This window comes from Anolis sagrei, chromosome 4 (genome assembly GCF_037176765.1).
Source record: "Anolis sagrei isolate rAnoSag1 chromosome 4, rAnoSag1.mat, whole genome shotgun sequence".
NCBI lineage: Eukaryota > Metazoa > Chordata > Lepidosauria > Squamata > Dactyloidae > Anolis > Anolis sagrei.
Genome location: NC_090024.1, coordinates 184,368,078 through 184,388,319, shown reverse-complemented (window position 1 = coordinate 184,388,319; position 20,242 = coordinate 184,368,078). Strand labels below are relative to the sequence as shown.

At 42.6% G+C, this 20,242-nt stretch overlaps 1 protein-coding gene across 5 annotated transcripts in view; it reads left to right on the top strand.

Annotated features, from left to right (window-relative positions):
• The window catches only part of AMPD2 (adenosine monophosphate deaminase 2), a 79,754-nt gene that overhangs the window by 34,575 nt on the left and 24,937 nt on the right, over nucleotides 1-20,242 (top strand). For 4 of the 5 annotated variants that reach the window (XM_060773246.2, XM_067467951.1, XM_060773247.2 and 1 more), the window contains exons 2-7: nucleotides 6,254-6,384; nucleotides 12,828-12,958; nucleotides 13,872-13,940; nucleotides 15,507-15,618; nucleotides 16,973-17,159; nucleotides 19,075-19,216. In XM_060773246.2, coding sequence (XP_060629229.2) covers nucleotides 6,254-6,384; nucleotides 12,828-12,958; nucleotides 13,872-13,940; nucleotides 15,507-15,618; nucleotides 16,973-17,159; nucleotides 19,075-19,216 — 772 coding nt within the window. The remainder of the gene's footprint in view (nucleotides 1-6,253; nucleotides 6,385-12,827; nucleotides 12,959-13,871; nucleotides 13,941-15,506; nucleotides 15,619-16,972; nucleotides 17,160-19,074; nucleotides 19,217-20,242) is intronic. The other variant, XM_060773244.2, reaches the window with a different exon arrangement.

Here is a 20,242-nt window from a genome sequence, read left to right as displayed (position 1 = left end):
AGCTGTAGTTTCTGATACAGAACATATGCTACCCAGGAGTCACCCTCTGCTCACCCACAGAAAAGAATATTTAATAAGCCTCGGCACTATAAGAGGGTTTTACGAGACCAGTCACTCATTGCAACAGTGTAGTAGCGGTGAAGCCACAGACTATATTCTAGTTCTTGCAGATCACTGGTGGTTCACAGACCACAGGTTGGGAACCAGTAATGTAAATCGATTGAAAACTTTTCTCTGAAGAAACTAAACCATATTTTGTATTTCTGAGTAATTTATAGGGATAATTATGAATCATAGTTGTTCATTTTATGTGACCTGCCAGTTGTAATTTGGATTGCAATAATGTGTTATTTCAGCATTTGGTATGCTGGATAGGGATGATGCAAGTTAAAGCCCCAGAACAGCTAAATGTCCACAAGTTGCCTCTTCCTGCTATAACTGAACTTTCAAGCATCTTCAGTGCTTTCATGGTTTCTTCTATCCATTCTCATTTGAAGTAGCATTTCTGAATTGTGCCAAGACAGGTGAGAAGAGGAAACCAAAATTTGCAGATGGGCTGGGCTGGTTTAGAAGTGAGCTGGCCTACAGCTATAAACAATAAGTCTAAATTTGAAAGGAAGGTAATGAATGATAGCTGCTTGACCAGTGGATGACATTAGTATTGACAGATGGAACTTGTCAAATTTACTCAAGAAATATTATGTGATGTAGAATAAGCTGTGCCAGTTAGCCATGTATTTGTATGAAGAAATATATTTCTATCACCATTTCCAAAAAATAGAATGTGATACATCCTATGACATTAAGAAGGGTAAACATGAGGTGTTAAGGTGAGAAAATGTTTCCTAGGGCAACAAGTCTGGCTAGAAAGTGTGTCTTGATTATAACATTTTTATTCAGGGTGGTATACAGCAACTGTGTTGTTGTTTTTGTTGTTGTTGTTGTTGTTGTTGTTTCTCTCCCTCTCTTTCAGTACCACACCAGTCCTGTAGGTTTGGTTGAGAAAGTGTGACAGACCAGGGCTGACCCAGGAAGGTTGCTATTTGAGACAGAGCACAAGTGATGCATACACACATAACATGACTCATCCAGATGAAAATGCGTAGTACCCAAAGCCAGCCAAGTTATTTTTGGCAACTGAGGGAGAACTTCCCACAAGTGCCTCTCCACATCCCTGCCAGTCAAAATATAATAGTAAGGTAAATAAGTAACAATCTGCTGTTGTTCTTTACCATCCAAATTCTACCAGCAATTATCAGTGGTAGGACTGGCCCCTTGAGAGGTTCAGGATTACCCTGAGGCCAAAAGATCATTGAATTGATTTGAATTGCATTTGCCCATCCCCATTCCAGTAGCCATAACATATTGACTCACACTTGGTTTGCATGAAGGTATGAGGAGGATGCATGTGGCATGTTATGCTTGGATTGTTCCATTTGCCAATCACAAATCCTTCTGGGCATTAGGATGAATGTTTGTTTGTGATTGCCAAGACTTTTAAATGAAATGCTGATAAAGATGATAACTTATGATGTAATTGACAAACAGATATCCTGATTTTTGAAAGCAATCAATATTATCAGATGATGTAGCTGTTGTCAGATGATGCAGTTGCCAAGGTCTGTTGATGACATTCTAAGTCCTCAAGATTTGTAAAAAAAAAAAATTATTCATGAATCTTTTCTCCTTTCTGATCTATTCCTGTTACTTATACTCAGTAGGTATAACTTTGCTTCTTTCCTGGGGCTGCTTTGCATACAGGCCCAGTGAAGATATAATGCTGGCCATCTTCTAATCTAAGGTTTAACTACAAGATCACAATATCCCTCAATTTCTACCTTACCATAACATCATTTTCACAACAGCCTAACGGGATAGGTCTTTACTCTTTACATCTTCACTAGACCACTATAGAAAAGATGTATTCCTGTGTGGCAAGTATATGACAGTATGAGGGCATATACTTAGGTTTATCAAATTATTTTTAACCACTATGGAGACATATGGAGACATATGGGAGGCATATTTTTTGTCTTGGATGAAGCAGCCTGGAGAGACACCAAAAGCATTTCAAGCAACTTTGTATCACATACTTTAATTGAATCAAATTTTGTGGCATTCTTACTGCTTATTTTTCAGCTTCTTTTCTGCTTTTAAAGAGGGAAGATCCTTCCAAACAGAATCTGAGCATAGTAGTTTAGTGAGGAGCAAGCAGCTTCAATGTCTTGGCTACTAGTACTTTCAGAGTTTTCACAGGCGTTGACATAACAGATTAATAACAGTAGATTTAATAGAGCTTCAGACACACACACACTGTGAAAAAGATCTTGGAGTCCTCGTGGACAACAAGTTAAACATGAGCCAACAATGTGATGTGGCAGCAAAGAAAGCCAATGGGATTTTGGCCTGCATCAATAGGAGCATAGTGTCTAGATCTAAGGAAGTAATGCTACCCCTCTATTCTGCTTTGGTCAGACCACATCTGGAATATTGTGTCCAATTCTGGGCACCACAATTCAAGAGAGATATTGACAAGCTGGAATGTGTCCAGAGGAGGGCGACTAAAATGATCAAGGGTCTGGAGAACAAGCCCTATGAGGAGCGGCTTAGGGAACTGGGCATGTTTAGCCTGAAGAAGAGAAGGCTGAGAGGAGATATGATAGCCATGTATAAATATGTGAGAGGAAGCCACAGGGAGGAGGGAGCAAGCTTGTTTTCTGCTTCCTTGGAGACTAGGACGCGGAACAATGGCTTCAAACTACAAGAGAGGAGATTCCATCTGAACATTAGGAAGAACTTCCTGACTGTGAGAGCCATTCAACAGTGGAACTCTCTGCCCCGGAGTGTGGTGGAGGCTCCTTCTTTGGAAGCTTTTAAGCAGAGGCTGGATGGCCATTTGTCAGGGGTGATTTGAATGCAATATTCCTGCTTCTTGGCAGGGGGTTGGACTGGATGGCCCATGAGGTCTCTTCCAACTCTTTGATTCTATGATTCTATGATTCTATGATTCAGCTGAAGTTGAACATGGCTTTCAGGGGCAAGATGGGCAGATGCAGTTTTGTAGTGATGCAGAATGGTTCAAAAGTTAAGGTTTCTACTTATCATGTGGTTGTTGAAAAGTCATAAAACTGTACTGAGGAGTATCTTAATGCAGGCTCTTCTTTAGGACTTTGTGGTTAGCAAGGAGGAAGATACTGACTTTCTTCACTGGGAGAAAAAGAGGTTGTCAGAGCTATGTCTGTGTGTGTGTGTCTGAAAAGCGTTCCTTTTGGTGTAATGTATTGCATTTTACAACCCATAAGATGACCACATAGCATCTTGGAACTATGTTCTGCTTGTAAAAATCTATTAAGCAACTCTACATTCTTTCTTTCCCTTACCCCTGGCATTCATGTTGTTTACCATGTTTTATTTTTAGGCATTTTGTGGGTTGACCCATAAATTATGCTGGCGTGAATTACAGGGAAAAGGGAGCACAGTATTTGCCTCTAGCTCTGTGTTTTTCACAGTTCACTTTGCCTCCATGCTGTGCGGCATGTAGGTAGTTGATTCACCCCGAGATTCCTGTGTGGCTCCAAAGAGCCGCAGAGCCGCGTCAGAGCAAATCCCAGCCAACAGCAAACAAAAAGCCGGAATGGCCACTGTGGGTTGTTCTTGATTTCCCCAGCAGGCTTCCTCTGTCCTCTGCATGGGAGCTAAGAGTGGCAGCATGACAGAAAGGTCTGGTCTGCAACCAGTTGACTCTCATTAAAGCCTTGAGGCCTAAGAGTTGGAAGCCAGTCACCCCAATAAGAATGGACTTTGAGCAGTTCATCTCCTGCTCAGCACAAGGTTGGGTTGATCTATCTCTGGTGTTTGCTGTCAGACCTTGCAGTCACAAAACAGGAAAGAATGAGAAAAGGATGCCGCATCCCTCTGTGTGGCTTTGCCAGGTTCTTTTTAGTAGAACAAAGAAAGTGTTGTTCCCTTTGCTAGTCTCTCTCTAAGCCGACAAAAGGTATGGATCTTTGAGCCAGTGGCAAGGGGCAGGTTTTCAGGCCCAATAAATGGAAACCTTCACAGAGAATGATTACTTTTGGAGTGCTTCTCAATAAGTGCAGTTGACTATTCAAGCTGATGAACAGGACAAAGGGCCTTCCCTTCCCATGAAACCAGATCCATAGCTTGGAGCAGTTACCTTTTTGGCCAGTAGTTGTGCTAGATGAGGGATTCTGGGGCTGTAATCCATACTTCCCCAAACCACATTCCCATAGCTTGATAATTTTAATGGCCATTTCCCCCCATAATCTTGGGATGTATTTCTTTCAGCTTTTGTATACAGCATTTTTAAATGTGCCTTTTCTGTCTACAGATTTAACAAGATATTCTGCAATTATGTAATCATCTTATTATAGTTAAGAAAATCAGTTCCCAGGACTGCCAGATAGATATTCATAGTTAAAGCTGTTTCCACTTGAGTCCTGGGGATGTCTCTCTGTTCAATAGGGAGGTGCTAGTGAAAATATCTTCATGTCCTGATTTCCTGGAATAAATAATGATGCCCAGGGTTGGTTCTAGCCATGGTTTTGTTGTTGTGTGACTTCAAGCCAGTTTCCGACTCATGGAAATCCAAAGATGATCCTATCACAGGGTTTTCTAGGAATCTACAACTTGCCGAAGGTCCTCCAGTAAATTGAATTCTGGTCTCCAGTTGTAGTCCACTCAAGACACTCCACCGCATTGGCTTTCTACTAGAGACAAAGAACTGGGTGGCATTTGCTCTCATTCAGTGTACTAATGACAGATAATTTCTTTAACACAATTCTTTCCCTTCAGCACCTTGTTGTTTGTATTTACCAAATGAGGCAACACCCTCTTTCTGCGTAATAGTAGGGCTGACTCTGGTTATGCCAGTTTATAATGAATAGTTATGAACACATGAGGTCCAGTCTTCAGTTCAGTGGCACCTCTGTTTATGGTTGGGTAACTTTTAGAACTCCCTCTGAAAAACCATGTGGATTAGCAGCTCTGTCTGAGTGTCCGACTTCACATCCAATCTTGGTGTTGAAAATTCACTGAGTACTGATGGGCAAATGCCTGCCTCACCTGTCTTCTCCTGTATGTGAAAAGGGAATGGAGTATGATACCTCCTAGAGCTTTATGAGGATAAAGAAGGTAACACTTGTACATTTCCTATCATATATGGAATGTAATTCATGATTGTATATTGACAATATGAATGATGTGATGTGAAAGAACTGTCATTATAGCACTAGAATGGAAACTTTCAGACAAGATAGAGAATTGAGCCTGTTGGACATTGTGTTTCTCTCTGATATCAGAACAGCTGTAACAACAAACTGAGGAAGTTGGTGCTCAAGATAGCTCATGGTATTTGTAAGTGAACAAATCTAGTTCTGGGTCTTGATTGACCTTTTGAGATGGACTTTAGGGGTGCGTGAGCAAACTGGATAAGAGTGTCCGATATGCTCTAGCTATCCATTTCATAGTGGTTTTGAGTGTGATTGTAGCTGATGAACTGAGCTCATGCATTGATGAACTAGACTTATGTTATAGAGGCCAGGGAACAGGATGAAATTAATCCAGCTTCCCAGAGAGTTACTTCCAATTATTAGACATTAGAGAAGGACACATTTCAATAGCAAAGCCATTTTGCTTCTCATTTGAAAGGTTAACTAGCAACTTCACTCCACCTGTACCATGGTAGAGTCCCGGCAGCACCAAGTTTTTCAGTGCATAAAGATGGGGAAAACTTTGAGGAAAGTATTCTCATGGAACAAGCTTGACAATTGCATTATTCTCCCAAGAATGATAGATTATATACAGTAGTCTTTTCTACATGTGTCTGTAATTGTTCCAAACATCTCAACATGAGTCCTTGGTGTTCCTGTGACACTTTCTGAAGCAGAAGAATGGAAAGGTTTAGAAGGATTCTCTTAGACTGTTATATATTGTGATACAATTTTCTTAGGCTGTCGAGTGCTTCTATCAAATGCATGCAGTGGGCTGAGAAGGGAGCAAAAAATGGTAATATTCAGCAATTCTTGAATGAAAAAAATTAGAAGTCTTCTCTTTTTGAAGAAGAATAAATGGAACACTTTTGGGAACAGGTCTAAATTCTGATAAAGAGGCAAAACTGTTCTGTAGGCTACATTTTACTAAACTTCTGTTCTTTCCTCCTCTTTCTGTGACAGAACCGGCTGCCAATGGCTTTCTCTTGTCTCCCTGACTATGATCTTCTATATTTCCACAGAAATCCACGGAGGGCCACGGACCCGCCAGTTGCAGCCTGCGCGTTCCCTTCCGGGGCCTTCTCATTGCCTGAAGCATTTCCCTGTTGATCTGCGCACCTCCATGGATGGCAAGTACAAAGAGATTGCTGAGGTACTCTTTCGCCTTCCCTACTGTGGCTTTCATATATGATAACCTTGGGACAAGACCTATGAGCACTAAAGCATCAGAGTAATGCACAGTGGCCTCGGGTTTCCTTTTTCCCCTCTATCGTCTTTTCTTTTATGTCTAATTATTTTCTTTTATTGTCTTCTCTTTTATGTCTGATTATGTACACAGACTGTTTCAAGGTATTGTTGGGTGTGGAGAAAGGCAGGATATAAATAAACCAAGCGATGGGAGGATGATTTGCCAAATGAATTTTCTAATACTGAAGACTGCTCTGCTTTCAAACCTAAGCCTGGCATATTTTGAAGTAACCTGTGATTTTTGTCTTCAATCTGGCCCAAAAACTTGGGAGTGTCATTCACAATTGTGTGGAGTTCTACTCAGGACTTTTTAGAAAATGTGTGGAAACTGGACTTTCAGATTCCCATTTTGTCCTTGATTTGTTATAATAGAACACTAAGATCTGCTGGGAACACTAAGATCTCTCGGGCCCTCTGCCTTCACAGGTGCGATTGGTGAGGATGAGAGACAGGGCCTTCTCGGTGGTTGCCCCTTGGCTGTGGAACTCCCTTCCCAGTGAGATTAGATCAGCCCCTCCCCTTAGCATTTAGGAAACAACTTTAGACTTGGTTGTTCAAGCAGGCATTTGATGAATGACAGATATATAGAAGTAACTAAAGATATTATGGGGTTGATACAAGGTCTAAAGGTTTCTTGTGGAGTTTGTGATTGTTGTTATAGCTTTATAGTTTTAATGCTTTTAATCTACTGTTATATGTTGTTCATCTGATAATGTGATGTTTTATACTTGTGAGGCATTGAATTTTGCCATTGATTATATTATGATCTGCTTTGAGTCCTCCCAGGGGTGAGGAAAGCGGTATATAAATGCCATAAATTAATTAATTAATATTAATAGAAGGAATTAATAGGAACTGCAATCCAGAAATATTTATGGGTGGGATGCTGTTCCTAATTTAATATAATTTTTGAAATTACTAGGATTTGTGAAATATGTTGTTAGTTAGTGATAGGATTATAGATAGCATTGTTAGTTGGTGGGGCAACATTAGAGGCAGTGGGATTGGGGATGCTCACATTTTCACCTTGTTGAGTGAGAGATCAAATTTCAAGTTGTAGTTGGAATCCATTTTCCTTCCAGCCACAGGAGATCATTTTTTGCAAAAGTATGAGCTGGATCTTCTTTAAGGAGAGTGATTCCAGTGGTGTTTTGGTCAGACTTTGTCTGGATAGGCTCTTGCCTATTTTGGAGGAACACTTTTAGCACATTTCTCAACAGGAGAGGCTCAAAGGATCCAAAATTTTAACTCTGTATCTATCTAGGTATCTATCTATCTACCGAGCGAGTCAAACCGAGCACGGTTTGTGTCCTTTCTTAGGGCATATGCCGCGGCAATAAAGGCCGCAAAGAAAACTTTCTTTGCGGCCACTATTGCGTCTGCAAAGAACCGTCCGGCGGAGTTGTTTCAGATTGTCAGAGGTCTTTTAACTCCCACCACTGCAGGTGGGAGCCCTGACAATTCGGTCGCGCGCTGTGAAGCATTTGCTCGGTTCTTTGCAGACAAAGTCGCCTTGATCCGTTCTGGGCTGGACGCCGCGTTAGATGCAGACTCCGAGAATGTAACAAGAGCACCTGCTTGTCCTATTTTGATGGATTCTTTTCAGTTTGTGAAACCCGAGGATGTGGACAAGATACTTGGAGGAATGAGGCCCACCACGTCCATCCTAGACCCCTGCCCATCCTGGCTTCTGAGGGAGGCCAGAGGGGGATTGGCTGAGTGGGTAACAGTGGTGGTGAATGCCTCCCTTCGGGAAGGCAAGATTCCAGCGAGCCTAAAACAGGCTATCATAAAGCCGCTGTTGAAGAAGCCATCACTGGACCCCACTAAATTAGACAACTTTCGGCCTGTTTCCAATCTCCCCTTCTTGGGCAAAGTCATGGAAAGCGTGGTGGCCTCACAACTCCAGGTATTCTTGAGAGACACGGATTATCTGGATCCGGCACAGTCTGGTTTCAGACCGGGGCATGGTACCGAGACGGTCTTGGTCGCCTTAGTGGATGATCTGCGCCGGGAGCTAGACAGGGGGAGTGTGTCCCTGTTGGTGCTCCTGGACCTCTCAGCGGCCTTCGATACCGTCGACCACGGTATCCTTCTGGGGCGCCTTGCGGAAATGGGTCTTGGGGGCACTGCTCTGCAGTGGCTCCAGTCATTTCTGGAGGGCCGCACCCAGAAGGTGTTATTGGGGGACTCCTGTTCCGCACCACAACCTTTGACTTGTGGGGTGCCACAGGGTTCCATACTGTCCCCCATGCTGTTTAATATCTACATGAAGCCGCTGGGTGAGATCATCCGGAGTTTCGGGGTGCGGTGTCATCTGTACGCAGATGATGTCCAACTCTGTCACTCCTTCCCACCTGCTACTAAGGAGGCTGTCGAGGTCCTGAACCGGTGCCTGGCCACTGTAACGGTCTGGATGAGGGCGAACAAACTGAAACTAAATCCAGACAAGACAGAGGTACTCCTGGTCAGTCGCAAGGCCGAACGGGGTATAGGGTTACAGCCTGTGCTGGACGGGGTCGCACTCCCCTTGAAGGCGCAGGTTCGCAGCTTGGGTGTGACCCTGGACTCATCGTTGAGCCTGGATCCCCAGGTTTCAGCGGTGACCAGGGGAGCATTTGCACAGCTCAGGCTCGTGCGCCAGCTGCGCCCGTATCTCGGGAAGTCTGACTTGGCCATGGTGGTACACGCTCTTGTCACATCCCGCCTGGACTACTGCAACGCTCTCTACGTGGGGTTGCCCTTGAAGACGGCCCGGAAGCTTCAGCTGGTTCAGCGCGCGGCAGCCATGTTACTAACTGGAGCGGGTGGCAGGGAGCACACAACGCCCTTGTTGTCCCAGCTCCACTGGCTGCCGATTTGCTACCGGACCCAATTCAAGGTGCTGGTTTTGGCCTACAAAGCCCTAAACGGTTCCGGCCCAAAATACCTTTCCGACCGCATCTTGGCCTACGAGCCCACGAGGACCTTGAGATCGTCTGGGGAGGCCCTTCTCTCGATCCCGCCTGCCTCACAGGCACGGCTGGCGGGGACGAGGGAGAGGGCCTTCTCGGTGGTGGCCCCCCGGCTGTGGAACACTCTCCCTGCACACATCAGACAGGCGCCTTCCCTCATGTCCTTTCGAAAAAGCCTTAAGACATGGCTGTTCGAGAGGGCATTTAATTAAGTGCTAAACAATACGGTAATGAGAACTGGAATGGAACAAGGAATATGAGACTGGCTATGATTCCACTAAGAGACGAAGCGGATTTTTAGTGTAGTCTGTAATTGTTGTATAGTTTATATGTTGTTGAAACTGGCTTTTTTGTAATTGTCTTTTATGTGTACTGTACACCGCCATGAGTCGCCCTTATGGGCTGAGAATGGCGGTTAATAAGTGCATCAAATAAATAAAATAATAAATAGGTTATTGCCAAAGATTCTCCTGTTGTCTTGCAATTAATTCTGCTACTGTCTGTTAAGTCTATGTTTTAAAAGTGCTTCCATTGTAATGGCTGACATTAACAGTTGGCTTCTTGCCTTTAGTTACTTTTCAAGAATGAATGTAGCTTTACCACAGGCAGGGATTTCAAGAATCAGGTCCCTGGTGAATTAATTGTAAATACATTTCTTTTGATGGAGCAGAGGCTAAGTAATTGATTTGCCTGTCTGATTTATTAGAGGAAACCCTTGTAAAGCAAGCCTGACTCAGCACTTCCCAGGTCACAGCGCTGTCTGTTGCACAATATGCTTTCTGCCAATGCCTCGGGGCTCTTTGGACACAGCAGGGAAAAGCAGTCAGCACATAACTCCTCCTGCATCTGCTGTCCCTTCACAAATGCTGGTAGCACAAGGGGTCAATCAGAGAGCATAACAGGCTCTACCTGTGTGTCCAAATGCCTTCTTGCTTTGTAGACCAGGTATACAAATAAATAATAGATAAAGGTAGAAAAGACACAATATGGAGGAGTGGTTAGAGTGCTGAAGTGGAATGTGGAGGATCCGGGTTCAAGTCCCACACTTAGTTATGAAACCCATAGGGCAGTGGTTCTCAACCTGTGGGTCCCCAGGTGTTTTGGCCTACAACTCCCAGAAATCCAAGCCAGTTTACCAGCTGTTTGGATTTCTGGGAGTTGAAGGAAAGACATCTGGGGACCCACAGGTTGGGAACCACTTCCATAGGGTGATTTTTAGGCAGGCATACTTTTTCAGCCTGATCTGCCTCAAAGAGTTGCTGTGACGATAAAGGGGGAAGGAAAACCATCGGATATAAGTGCAACAGATAATTATTGTTAAAATATTGTCATGCATTCATCACCTGCTTTGCAATTTTCTCCGCCCACACTTTGCAACTTTTGAAACAGATGTAAATTGTTTCTGTCATGTGCCTTCCTCTGTGATTCAGCAGGATTCTTTTTAAAGCTCACAAAAAGGAGTATGAGGATTCTGAGTCCACAGATTCATCCACCCACAGCTTGAAAATACTAAAAAAATATCAGCAAGCGAACCTTGTTTTTGCCATTTTATTTAAAGCACGCTATTTTTATTTTATTATGCGATTGTATATAATTTTACTTGAGTATGGACCGATTTTGGTATCTATAGGGTCTTGAAATCAAACCACAGAGGATACTAAGGGCCTATTTCATACATGTGTTTATATAGGAGACATTCCCCTTCTTCACCAGACTCACTACCATAAAAAAATATGAAATTGCAAAAGTTTTGCAGTGACTCAAGGGAGGAGGCATTTTAATGATGTTATTTGTTCTCAGTTCTGAAAACTCAGCTCTTTTTGGAATTTGCTATAGATCATTAAAATGCCCATGAAGTTAACAGTGAATAGTCTTTTAATTTTCTTCTGCCACATTGACAATGTGTATTTTGACTTCCTTTATATTTGAAGGTTGCTGGGTTTCTGGATCATTGCTGTCATATCATATCTTCCCTCTAAAGAACTTTAGAAATATAATCTTAAAAGACCATTATTTTTATATTTGAAGGTTGCTGGGTTTCTGGATCACTGCTATCATATCATATCTTCCCTCTAAAGAGCATTAGAAATATAATCTTAAAAGACCATTGTATCGCTTACCCATGAAAATCATAATAGCCACAATGCATAAATGCTCTCTATATGCCACAAGAACATTGTCAGTTCTACTTCACTGGCTTGAACATGCACTGTTACATTTTGGTGTTGGGATGGACAATCTGTGCTCTTCTTAGCTGGGATTGGAGCACAACTCTCATAATTCCTCCCCATTTGGTTAAGCTTACTAGAACTGATGAAAGTTAAAGTTCCACTACATTTCAAATGCCTCCTGTTACTCACATCTGCTTTTAGTGGATATAGAATAGATCTATAACATGCATCTGGTTAAAACTGTATTCTGGGAAATGTCCCTAGAAAGAGAGGAAAAATATTTAAGCATTAAAAAAAATTCCAAAATTCCATCTCAGCTTCTTGGGAGGCAAAAAGGCCTGTTGAATCACTTAGTGGCCATAACTTTTTAATGTTGACAGATCCATTTGTCAGAAACATGCAGGAGAAAGCAAGGGAGGATGATCCCTGGAGTTTATTAATCATTAACATACCTTTTGATGGGTTTTATGACGAGAATACAACAACAATGAGAATTACCAAGTTGCAAATCTGGATCACTGCTATTGTGATTTCCACAAAAATTTCCATTTTGAATACAGATATTAGAAAAATGATTTACGAGGTGGGGGTAACTCGCAGAATCTTTTGTGGGTTGGTATGACAGCTGTAATCAGCTCTTCCATGTAATAACATTTCCAATCTTGACCTAAATAGGAGAATGTTATGGCACATGTCCCATCTTCATAATCCACCCAGTCACAGTAGAGAAGGCCTCTACTTTGGTGGGGGGTTGGGTGTATGTGGTGCCCCACAAAACTAGAAAAATAATATGCTAACTTGCTAGAATGCCTTGCTTGGAATCTCTAGGTCCCCCCGCATGACTCAAGTCAACATCTGCCAGAAATTGACAGAGAATTGCCTCGGAGGATCCTGGGATTCCCAAAAAAAGGTATTTTCTCTAGGAATTCTAGGTCATCCGACATGACTATATACTCAGCTTCTTGCAGAAGTTGGCCATAGAGTTGTACTAGAGGACCTAGAGATTCTCAAACAAAATATATTAATCAAATATGTGAATAATCAAATCCCTACATATTAAACATGCAAATGTGGATGGTTGACTATATTTCTCAGCAAAATGGATACTTCCCATAGTTGCCTGTGTTGCATATCCAGAATGCATTCTGTGATAGGCTTGGTTTCTCCACCTTCTTCTGCTCATTTACACATACTGTTGCACTGCTGTGCTGCTCTATCCACAGGAGTTATTCTGTCGCTCATTGGCTGATAGTGAAATGCGCAGTGCTCCCTATGAATTCCCCGAAGACAGCCCCATTGAGCAGCTCGAGGAGAGACGTCAGCGGCTGGAGCGGCAAATCAGCCAAGATGTGAAGTAAGTGGCTGGGGCTTTTTTGTCTTCTCCTGCCCTCCTCTTGGTTTCTTATCTGGATTCTCCCAAGGGACAGAAAGAACATTTCATAAGAACCTGAGTACAAAGATGATGGAATGAACATTGGCACTAGGGCAATGAGAGAGGTGGCAAGAAACTAGCGGAGAGTCTCTTTTTGTCATAACCAGAAATACATACATTGGTTGGCCAAATAAGCATTCGGTTTCCATAGTTTTGTGTGTGTGTGTCCCATCATTACCTCTCCTTTCTACTGATAGAAGCAATTAATGAGAGGACAACAATACAGCTAATAAGGTCTACTCAGAGCTATATATGTACCACTGGCATAGTTGCAGGTGTGTATGTATTATGTGTGTACGTATTTATGATTGTTAGTTTTATACTATTGCTTGTCCTGTACACAGTCTGTCTTGGGTGCCTTGAGGTTTTCATTAGATGACTTTCTTCACAAAACCACCTTACAAATTGGCAATTGGCACCTGGGTTTCCTTCAACTCTCTCTGACCACTGTTGCCTACTCTCCTTTAAATATCAGAACTGGAGAGGAGAAACAAATAAGAAAAATATGACACAATTGAGATGTCTTGTCCAAACCATGGTTTGGCCACTGAAAATGTCCTGATGTAGCATAATCAATATCATGATAGCTGAACCATGGTTTGTTCATCATGTCTGACCCAGGCCTCTTGCACTCATTCTCTTTTGGATCCTATTGCTAGTGAATATTACTGCATAGTGTCTGCCATTTCTGGTGTTGGTTTCTGCATTAATACTAGTGTTTTCTTTTTCTCTTCATCCTCTTCCGCCACCATTTCCTCACCTGTCTTTCTCTCTCTCTCTGTCCGTCTGTTTGTCCTTACCTCGGCCTTGGCCTCCACTTCCCATTTGTCCTCAGACTAGAACCCGACATTTTACTCAGAGCCAAACAGGACTTCCTGAAAATTGACAGTGCTGCTGACTTACAGTGAGTGCCTGGCATTAACTCTCTCTGCCCTTGACTCAGTGGTGGGTGCGGGAACACCCCACAAGCTGATTTTTTCATCCCCTGCTCACACCCGTCCCCACACCTTGTCAGACTTGTGATGACTGGGACTGCTAATGGAGAAAAATGTAATCTACATGGATCCAGGTATTGAGCTGAGTTTGGAAAAATCGTTTTTACACTACATCTCTCAAAACTGGAGGGATTTCTGAGAGCAGTAGTCAAAAAGTTTCCCAAAAAGCTGTTTGGGGAGCATGTAAAGCAATCAAGAAGCAGGCTTGGAACTGGATACCAAAGCAGAAAAGCAAATTCACCTGCAGAAGGAAAGAGTGGCATGTGAAAACAGAATATGTGGAAAGGAGGGACAAAGTTAGCTGCCATTTTGCTGTGTGCTCCTGTAAATCTGATTGGGAAGCCCTTCTAAGATGAAGGCATAACAGGGAAGCTGCAAATCCTTTTCCTGCTGGGCAAGAGTGCACTTGGGTCCACAGTCTTTTGACACTGATGGGTGGGGAATAGTTCACTTTTGTCTGCCAGTCACCATCCTTTGTTCTTTTGCTTTGAGCTCCATTTCATCCCTCTCTTTTAGAGTCTTTTTAGTCTTCTCACGGCAGCCACAGTGGATCGAGGCAGCCACTTTTCTCTGTATTGATATTTTATCCCCCATTCACACCCCTTTTCACTTTTCATTAGCCAGCTGAACAGCCCAGATATTATAAAGCCCAGCAGCTAAGTCAACATATGAAAGACAACATATGGACCAGCCTATTTAGCTCAACTACCACCAAGTTGAAGCTCTGGGGATCCTGACTTTTGGTTCTATCCAACTTATTACCTCCACTGACACAGTTTTATGTCCCAATTTTCCCCATTATTGTCAGGTTCCAGAAGGGCCTGCTTTAGCTCCTTATTGTTCTGGAAAGAAATGTGGGAAAGGGCTTTGGGCTGTGAAGTAGCAGCTGTACTCAGTTCAACAAGAAAAGAGGAAAAACAGGTGTATGCCCATGGATGGGGTGCATTTTCCTTTTTCTTCGCCAGAGCCCAAGGCAACCATGTTTTTGTGGTCTGAACTGCTTTCCCCTGCCTTTTCCATCAGCTTTTCCTGGGGCTTTAAGTCACTGGGGATGAAAGAGTCTATGGATAGAGCACAATAGCCCCCTGTGTCCCATCTAAAGAGATACATGGGCATGCCGTTATGGGGATGCCAGTTGTAGTATAGGACTAATGGATAATAGTGTGTGGAATCATCATTCCCTCCACTTCTGAGCAATCTTTCTTCCAGGTGTGCTCCCTCCCTGTAAATAGCCCATGAATCTGAAGCAGTCTGCTGTTTTGGGGGGGGGGGGGGGGGGGGGAGAAGAAGGGAGGCTGGAGTCCCCTGTGTTGCACGTGTTTGTGTGCAGTGTGTCCTGCTTTGATGTCTCCATGTTATTTTTTTTGAACAGAGGACGTTCTGGAGTAGGACAGGTAGTGGGGTAGAGCTTAACCTGTCAATTCCCCTTGCTCCCTCACTTTTCCCCCTGTTTCCCTTCCCCATTTTCCACACAGATTGTTCAAGGAGCAGGGCGAAGATGTGGTGGACCATCTCCCAAAGGAACGAGATGTACTTCTGGAGAGGGAATTCCAGAGGGTCACTATCTCTGGAGAAGAGACGTGTGGGGTAAAACTAAATTATTCTCTTTCCCTAATTCATAGATATCTGTAGGCAGAGAGTGCAACTGCATTGGAGTTATACCAGTTTCATACCACTTTGTTATGTTTTCATGTGACTTTGTTATGTCTTCTACAGCAGTGGTTCTCAACCTTCCTAATTCCGTGACCCCTTAATACAGTTCATCCTGTTGTGGTGACCCTCAACCATAAAATTATTTTCATTGCTACTTTCTAACTGTAATTTTGCCACTGTTATGAATCATTATGTAAATATCTGATATGCAGGATGTTATTTTCATTCACTGGACCAAATTTGGCACAAATACCTGATATGCCAAAATTTGAATATTGGTGGGGTTGGGGGGAATTATTTCATCATTTGGGAGTTGTAGTTGCTGGGATTTATAGTTCGCCTACAATCAAAGAGCATTCTGAACTCCACCAATGATGGAGTTGAACCAAACTTGGTGCACAGAACTCCCATGACCAACAGAAAATATTGGAAGGTCCTGAACCTCAGGTTGAGAAATGCTATTCTGGAGAATCCTGAGACCTGTAGTTCAGTGAGGGAGTTAGAATCGTTGTAGAGAACTCTAGCACTATAATTAAGGGGAGGCATTACGAAATCACCAAACTACACATTTCTGGATTCCGTGGAGCTTCAGCAGTTTTCTATGTCATACAGTACTCTCTGGGGCATGGGTGCTTTGTCGGATTTTTCTTCAGAGACTTTTTAACAATTTGTAACTAAGGTTTTGCATGTAGTCCAAGAATTTGCACCTATTTTTCTCCATAGGAGTCAGCTCATCTGCCAGGGGAAACTCTTGTTCTGTTGTTGATGATTCCACTCTCAGTGAAAGGGAAGGGCATTTTAGCTCAAGAGCAAAGGGCAGTCCCATATGGGGATACTGGGAAATAAGTCCTCCAAGAATTGCATGATCCCAGCTTGCATTGAAGCAAAAGAAGAGCTGAAAGCTCATAAAAGTTAATTTTGAACTACAATTCCCAGAACATCTCTCTCAGTTTCTATAGGTCTGGCAAGTATCAAGAGCTAGCCCTTTGATGAGAGCTCTCTCATCCCTATTTTGAACTCTCATTGAAAAAAAAATTGAATGGAAGCAGACAGCCTTTTGTACATACGTGTTTGCTGATATGGAATGTTTTTCTCCATAGAAGTCAGCTGGGCTTCCAGTTTATTGGAATCAATTATCATTGTATACATTAATATGATTTCCATCTTAATTGTACGTTTGCATATTCTTACCAGTAATACCAAGCAGTTGGCTTCCTAGCCCATTAAGTCTGCCTGTTAGCTGTGATAGGATCCATCTAACTTCCCATCTGCATTTTGCTCATTTCAGGTTCCCTTCACAGACTTGTTGGATGCTGCCAAAAGTGTAGTGAAGGCTCTTTTCATCCGGGAGAAGTACATGGGGTTTTCTCTGCAAAGTTTCTGCAAGACCACTGCTCGCTTCCTGCAAGACCTTTCTGAAAAGCCCTTGGCCCCCAGGATGTACGAAGAGATCCCAGAGACCCCTGTGGCAGCAGGTATGCTTATGGTCTGGGCATGTGACTGAGAAGGGGATAAGGAAGGGAGGAAAAGAGTAGTTAGACTGGTCTCTGGTTACTTGTAAGGCGGTCACGGCCTTGGTGATGCAATGCATAATACAGGGCAATTCCCGGTCCTGTTCAACATCTTTATTAATGACTTAGATGAAAGGTTAGAAGGCCTGATCATCAAGTTTGCAGATGACACCAAATTGGGAGGGATAGCAAATACTCCAAAAGACAGGAGCAGAATTCAAAATGATCTTAACAGATTAGAGAGATGGGCCAAAACTTACAAAATGAAATTCAGCAGTGACAAATGCAAGATACTCAACTTAAGCAGAAAGAAATGAAATGCAAAGATACAGAATGGAGGATGCCTGGGTCGAGAGCAGAACATGTGAAAAAGATCTGGAGTCCTTGTGAACAACAAGTTAAACTTGAGCCAACAATGTGATTCGGCAGCAAAAAAAAGCCAATGGGACTTTGGCCTGCATAAAAAGGTGTATAGCGTCTAGATCCTCTATTCTGCCTTGGTCAGACCACACCTGGAATCACACTATGTCCAATTCTGGGCACTGCAGTTGAAGGGAGATGTTGACAAGCTGGAATGTGTCCAGAGAAGGGAGACGAAAATGATCAGGGATCTGGAGAGCAAGCCCTATGAGGAACGTCTTAAAGAGTTGGGCATGTTTAGCCTGCAGAAGAGAAGGCTGAGAGGAGACATGATAGCCATGTATAAATATGTGGGGAAGTTATAGGGAGGAGGGAGTAAGCTTGTTTTCTGCTGCCCTGGAGACTAGTATGCGGACAATGACTTCAAATTACAGGAAAGGAGATTCCACCTGAGCATGAGGAAGAACTTCCTGACTATGAGAGCTATTCAGCAGTGGAACTCTCCGGGGAGTGTGGTGGAGGCTCCTTCTATGGAGGCTTTTAAGCATAGACTGGATGGCTATCTGTCGGGGGTGCTTTGAATGTAATTTTCCTGCTTCTTGGCAGGGGGTTGGACTGGATGGCCCATGAGGTTTCTTCCAACTCTGTGATTCTATGATTCTATCACAGTTCCCAAACCTTGGTTCTCCAGTAGTTTTAGACTCCAGCTCCCTGAAACTCTAACCAGTTTGGCCAACAACCAGAAGTTCTGGTGTCTGAAATTCAAAGCATTTGGAGGACCAAAGCTAGGAAACCATTGCTGTATCATAACCATAGTTTGAAAAGGTTTCCATTTTGGATAACATATTCCAGGATCTCTTTGTATTAAGAGATCCTGGAATATGTATTGTATTCCTATGTATTGTATTCCAAAAAAGCAACTTTTCAATGCTGGTAATGAGTGAAAACCAGAAATATGCATTATGTTGTCAATAGACTAGGATATGTATGACTAAACACCAGAAAAGTTAATTTACTCCCAAACTTAGCCAGCCATTATAACATGGAGGGAGAAATGTTTAGCTTCAGGAAATATATGCCATCCCTCCAAGCTTGTACAACTCCAAAGAACTGGTGGAGTTGACTGTTAGAAGGATACAGGATGAGGACAAGACTTAAGTGTGCTTATTTCCTTTATACTAAGAAAATTCACATTTTTTTGTTTTCATTCTTCCAAGAGCCAGGTGTGCATATTTTATTTGATTTTGCATAATTTGCATTTTCCATGTATTGGGAGGATTGTGTACTAGTGGATGATTTGCATTCTATATTCATGTTTTGATATGGTTGTGTTTCTTATCATTTCAGCCACTACAGTGCTGACTTGTTTGTGTCACTGACTCTGGCAAAAGCTGCATTGACAATCTATGTCTTGGGGTTTGATGAAAGGGAGAGTTCCAAATATTAGTTGCCAATATTATTTTTATTTCAGTTTTCTGTTAAAATAATGATACTCACTGTTCTTTTTTCTGTGGTGCAGATGCCCCAGTACACCCACCATTTACAGACCAGCACCCTTACGAGAAGTGTGACCCAGAATCAATGCCTGCGGACCTTGGATTTGGCCTCAAGATGGTCAATGGGGTGGTTCATGTGTACACCAAGCAAGACATCATAGACAAGTAAGGAGGATTGGGAGTGTGCCTTTTCTGGATCTTCCTAAGTGAGGATGTTCCTTAGTGATGGAGAAAATTTGCAAATGACCAGTTGTCATATAAGGCATTCACCTTTTTTCCATACCCATTTTTAACAGCATATTTTTGTGACATTTCTCCTGGAATTGTTGATCCTATATGTTTTTCCCGAATAAGCAAGGATGGCACATACATAACAAAAGTGAAACTTTCCTCTATAATTATTCCAGTCTAGGGCTATTATTTTAGGATAAACTAGACACATAGCATACACTTTTCATGTAAATGATTATTTATATGCATATGATTACTGGGAATAGCTGTTACCAAAACCACTAGACATTTCATACATATTTCCCTGTCTCTGTCTGCCTTCAAGAAGCATTTTAAAAACAGGTTTTGGTGAAAGGGTGTCATTGACAGTCGTTTAAATAGCTCTGAATGAACAAATCCTCTTTTAATAGGGACTATTCATTATTTTGGGGGCCCTAGTGGCACAGCCGGTTAAACCACTGAGCTGCTGAACTTGCTGACTGAATGGTGGTTTGAATCTGGGGAGTAGGGTGATCTCCTGCTGTTAGCTCCAGCTTCTGCTAGCCTAGCACTTCGAAAACATGCCAGTGTGAGCAGATCAATAGGTATCACTTCTGTGGGAAGGTAATGGTGCTCCATGCAGTCATGCTGGCCGCATGCTCTTGGAGGTGTCTATGGACAGTGCTGGCTCTTCGGCTTAGAAATTGAGATGAGCACCACCCCCAGAGTCAGACATGACTAGACTTAATGTCAGGGGAAACCTTTACCTTTACTTATCCATTATTTGCATACAGAAATATCTGTCATTTTCAAAATAAACTTACCAATCAAATATGTGCAAACATCGAGTTTGCACTTAACACACTCAGCACATTGTGCAGTAAAAAAAAAGATAAAGACTCTTTTTCTATGAGGTATTGCACACCATTGCCACAACATGGATTGAAAATTAATTTGTCCATATTGACCATTAGAAATGGA